The sequence below is a fragment of the Lissotriton helveticus genome, chromosome 7 (assembly GCF_964261635.1).
Source record: "Lissotriton helveticus chromosome 7, aLisHel1.1, whole genome shotgun sequence".
NCBI classification, from domain to species: domain Eukaryota; kingdom Metazoa; phylum Chordata; class Amphibia; order Caudata; family Salamandridae; genus Lissotriton; species Lissotriton helveticus.
In genome coordinates, this window is record NC_136068.1 from 561,767,332 (window position 1) to 561,771,624 (window position 4,293).

The 4,293-nt window shown below is 46.1% G+C and overlaps 1 protein-coding gene across 1 annotated transcript; it reads left to right on the forward strand.

Moving 5' to 3' along the window:
- Positions 1-273: 273 nt before the first annotated feature.
- LOC144769178 (taste receptor type 2 member 7-like) lies at positions 274-1,191 on the forward strand. The gene has a single exon (XM_078653193.1). It carries the CDS (start codon positions 274-276, stop codon positions 1,189-1,191), a length of 918 nt encoding a protein of 305 aa, XP_078509319.1.
- The last annotated feature ends 3,102 nt before the right edge of the window (positions 1,192-4,293 follow it).

The following is a 4,293-nucleotide window of genomic DNA, read 5'->3' on the forward strand; positions in this document are numbered from 1 at the left end:
TAATTTGAATACTGAAAGCTTTTAAGGCAAATGTGTGGTCTGCTCTGAGGATTTGTGAGGCACTCCCTACATTTGCATTCTTTCAGAAATAAGCAGGATGGATAGAAATGGAATATAGTTTCTGCATGATATTAAGCACAACAGACTCACAGCATAGCCATGAGCCTTCAGTGAGCGCTCGGATTTGAATCACAGATCTTGCATTCCAGCAGCAGGAACATTAAAGACAGAGTACCTGAATAAGACCAGTTGTTGCTCCATTGACGGAAGACCATGGTGAGCCCCTGGCACGTCGTTTGTTTGGCCATCATCGCGGTTGAAACAGTGGTCGGCATTGCCATCAACACATTTATGGTGGTTGTGAAACTTCTAGGCTTAAATAATAGCAAGAGAATTAACTCTGTGGACGTCATCCTCATCATGCTGGCCTTCACAGGAATTGCATTCCAGAGTACAATATGTTTATTTAATGTCTTCATTTTCCAATACAGTGGGCTTCAGGCAGCATTCAAACTTCGAGGGGCTTTCAATGGTCTCATTCTCTTTTTAGGAGTCACTGCATTTTGGTTTGCAACTTGTCTATCTGTTTTCTATTGCCTGAGGATCGTGGACTTCAAGCACCCCCTCCTCAGCAGGCTGAAGACGAGGTTGCCAGTAGTAATTCAGCGCCTGTTGGTTGGGGGAGCGGTGATATCCCTCGTAGTGAGTTCTCCAGCAGTCTATTTCTCTTTAAGTCAGGAATACAACCACAACATGATGAGCAATCTCACAGCAAACTCCACCCATGAAAGAGATGCACCAGGAGCGCCTTGTTACTACATAGTCATTTCCACCCTCATTGGCTTTTGCTTTCCATTAGTCCTTGGAGTGACCTCTTCTGCGCTGATCATCATATCCCTCTGCAGACACAAGCGTCACATGGAGCAGAATCTGCCTAGTTCCAGCAAGGCTCGACTGGAAGCTCACTGCAAGGCCGCCAAAACGGTGGTGTCCCAACTCTTCATTTACGTGTTCTACTTCCTGATCGCCATGTTGATTCGGCAGAATAACTTTCAGACCGCGTCTTTGGAGGTCACGATCTGCTGGATGGTGCTGCTTTTCACTGTTGCAATGGCATTCATTTTGTTAATCATGGGGAACACCCAACTGAGGCGTGCTTCAGAAAGTCTTCTCTGCACCTCCAAGAACTGAGTTGCTTTTAAAAACAGTAAACATAGGGAGGAGCTACGCTTGGAACCAAGATGGCCGCATAAGCTCCCGACTCCGCCAAACTCCGCTGGCAGCTCGCAAATCCTGATAATTATCCTGAATTCGCACCGGACTCCCGTGTAGTTGTAGTGTTACTGAGTCTAAAGGTGCAACCCTGAGATGTCCATCTTCTCGAATGATGAAGATACGCCGTGTTTCATTCTCGGCCTAACCCAGCACGAAAGCCGGGGCCTCGATTTCTAACCCATCCGGGTTGGAAGTGAACAACATCGGCCGCGAGACTTGGGCTGCGTCCGGTCTCCCGAAGTGGAGTCCATCCTGACTGGTCTGGATGGCGATACGATGGTCGGTTGATTCCGAAGATATTGCGGCGTACTGCACCGGTTGCTGTGGTCGGGGGTCCATTGCCCGGAGACTTTGCTGTGCCCCCGGGGTTGACGGGCTCGGATCCTTGCCGAAGGCGAAGGTGTAATATTGCGTGATTGAGAGCGCCCACCGTTGCCGCCTGCCCCACCTGTGCCTATTGCCCCGGAGTAGTCGACCTCCGGGGTTCAGGACCCACTCATTTGTTTTGGTAGCTGGGATGGAGCGGGTGGTGACTGTGCCGTTGCTGCGGACCGTAATAGCTGCCATTGGGGCGCTGCACTCGCAGGTCACCGCCATCTTACAGAAAACGGTCGTAACAGTTGACTCTATCAGCCTGGGACCGGACTGCGACCCTTCGATATGTTTTGAACCGGCTGTGTTACCCGCGGAGCAGGGTATGTCCGTGACTGAGGTCCCCGTGCAGGAGCCAGATTTGGTGCTTTTTGTCCGCTCCCAAACAACAACTAGCGAGCCTGTGCCCGTCGTAAGCTCAGTATGCTTAATGCCTATACCGCCCAAGATGGACAGAGATGATCTTCTACGCCATACAAAGTTTTTCAGAGACTATCGGAATGATTCATCGTCCTTTTCCTCCCTGTCGGCGCAACCACGTTCTTGTGACTTATCTTTGATGGACAGTTCTCTCCGTTCGATTTGTGGTATTCGTGTACTGCTGTCTTGGCTTCGTTCCTACCAAATTGAATTTGACTTTATTGAACGCTTCGATTCTCCTATTGAGTTGGCGGTTCGAGTGGAGAGGGCTCGCACGAAAAGTCGGAGTGGCCAAGGTTGAATTTGACTGTCTGGGTTCCACGGAATATTTTCATTTGACACGGGATTTATATCTATAATGATGTGGGAGTCTCGTGAATTTCTCAAACTCCCCCGGTTGGTTAGTAATCGTTGCTTAATACTGTCTTGTCAATAATTAGGGGGGTTTGCTTCCGGCGGGGGGCAAGGGAGACTGGGGGCCTGTTTGATATCTCCTCCTCCACTCTTTTCCTTCTTTTAGGGTAGTTCTGGGCGACAGGCACGCTACTAGTGGGGTTGAGCCGTAGCCATTGCAGGGGTGCAGGGTGGGGTGTTCGGGGAGGTTTTTTTTTATTTTGTCTTCTTTAGTTCTATGGCCTCTTTTCTTTTATATCCCCCTTTTACGAAAGGTTGATAGTTTATCCTGAATCGAGTTTTCTCACTTTTCCGGGTGTCTACTAGAGTTTTCATTATGCTGAATGGTGGGTGGACGGGTTTTGCGACCTGTTGCTTATCGAAGTGATCGACCGTACTGTTTCTCCTTTTTCGTATATTTTTCTATTTCAACATCTCATACTCCTGTGTATTGATTTTACTGTATCTGCTTACTCACCTGCCTAATACTGTAATGTAAGTGTGACACCTGCTAAGTGTAATGTCTCTTCTTGTTTTTCTTCAATAAAAAAACTTTTAAAAAAATAAATTTAAAAAGTAAACATTTGTGATCTGCAGCTCTCAATGGCTGCGAAAGCACCAAAAAAAAGATCCAGAACAGTGTAAAAAACGAAAGCATTAAAGTTGTCTTCTACTTTTTCCCTGTTCTTTCGGGCTAACAATGTTACCAGAGCTTTTCTACTCATCATTAGAAACCCTAAGATGACGTCTTTCCAAGCCGACAGCGGCTAGTTCCAGCTACAGAGCTGCTGTCAGCCCACCACAACCTCTCAGCTCTCTCAGAGAAAGAACTCAAGGCTGCAGGGCGAAAGGATGACCTGAGGGTATAAGATTATCAGATACTTCTTTTTACTTCCGGGTGAAGGAGGGTGTCGCTGAGGATGGTGGCTTATGAGGGTCTTTGGAGATAAAAGCAGGAAGCAAGCATTTGCTTTCTCTTTTTTCAGGAAGTGGGGAGTAAGGTGCTAGGACGAACCGGTTTGAAGAAGCGGAGTAGCAAGGGTGCCGTAGATCCTAATGCAACAAAGTTTTGGTCTTCCCCGCCCCCCAGTTTGGTGGAAAAAACAGTGACTCATTGGGGTGAAGTAGGACCTATTTCACACGCGCCCCGGTGCAACTGGACCTGCTGAAATATTGATAGTTTTGTATCTATAATAAAGTAAAATGATATCAAGGGAAGTTAATAACACTAAATATCCTGCACAAAACATATTTGACTAATGTGCAAAACTTAGAACTGAGGGAGCAAATTTCATCCACTTAGCCTGGTGTTGGCCCGCACTGCAGGAATTCTGGGATAAACTGGGCAGTGGTGGGAGAAGCTTCTTGGCAATGACACAAAGTGAAGCAATCAGAAAGTAATATGACTCTTCAAGACTCATTCCAGAGATGCTGTGGAGACACACTCACCTCTTTCCAACCCCTTGTATTGGCCTAGTCAAACTATGCCTCAGTAGCAACCAACTTCAAAAATACATAGAGGGTCCCTGACTGACTAAATATATTTGGAGACGAGGACAGGGAAAAGTACACAAAGCTAGAACGAAAACTTCTCCAAATCTTCATTTAACAGAAACAATATGTTTATAGTGTACAGAAGCCATAAGTCAGACCAGTGAATTTTTATAATGTATTCATGTATTAAACCATACGTAACAAAATGTGCATTCTGTTCTTATGGTTTAATACATGTTATACAAGTACCATCCCTATCATACCAGAACTGTTATCATAATGAGCAACAATTTTTATCTTTTTGATCTCTTCTGTTTTTGATTGGTTGTTATGTGATTA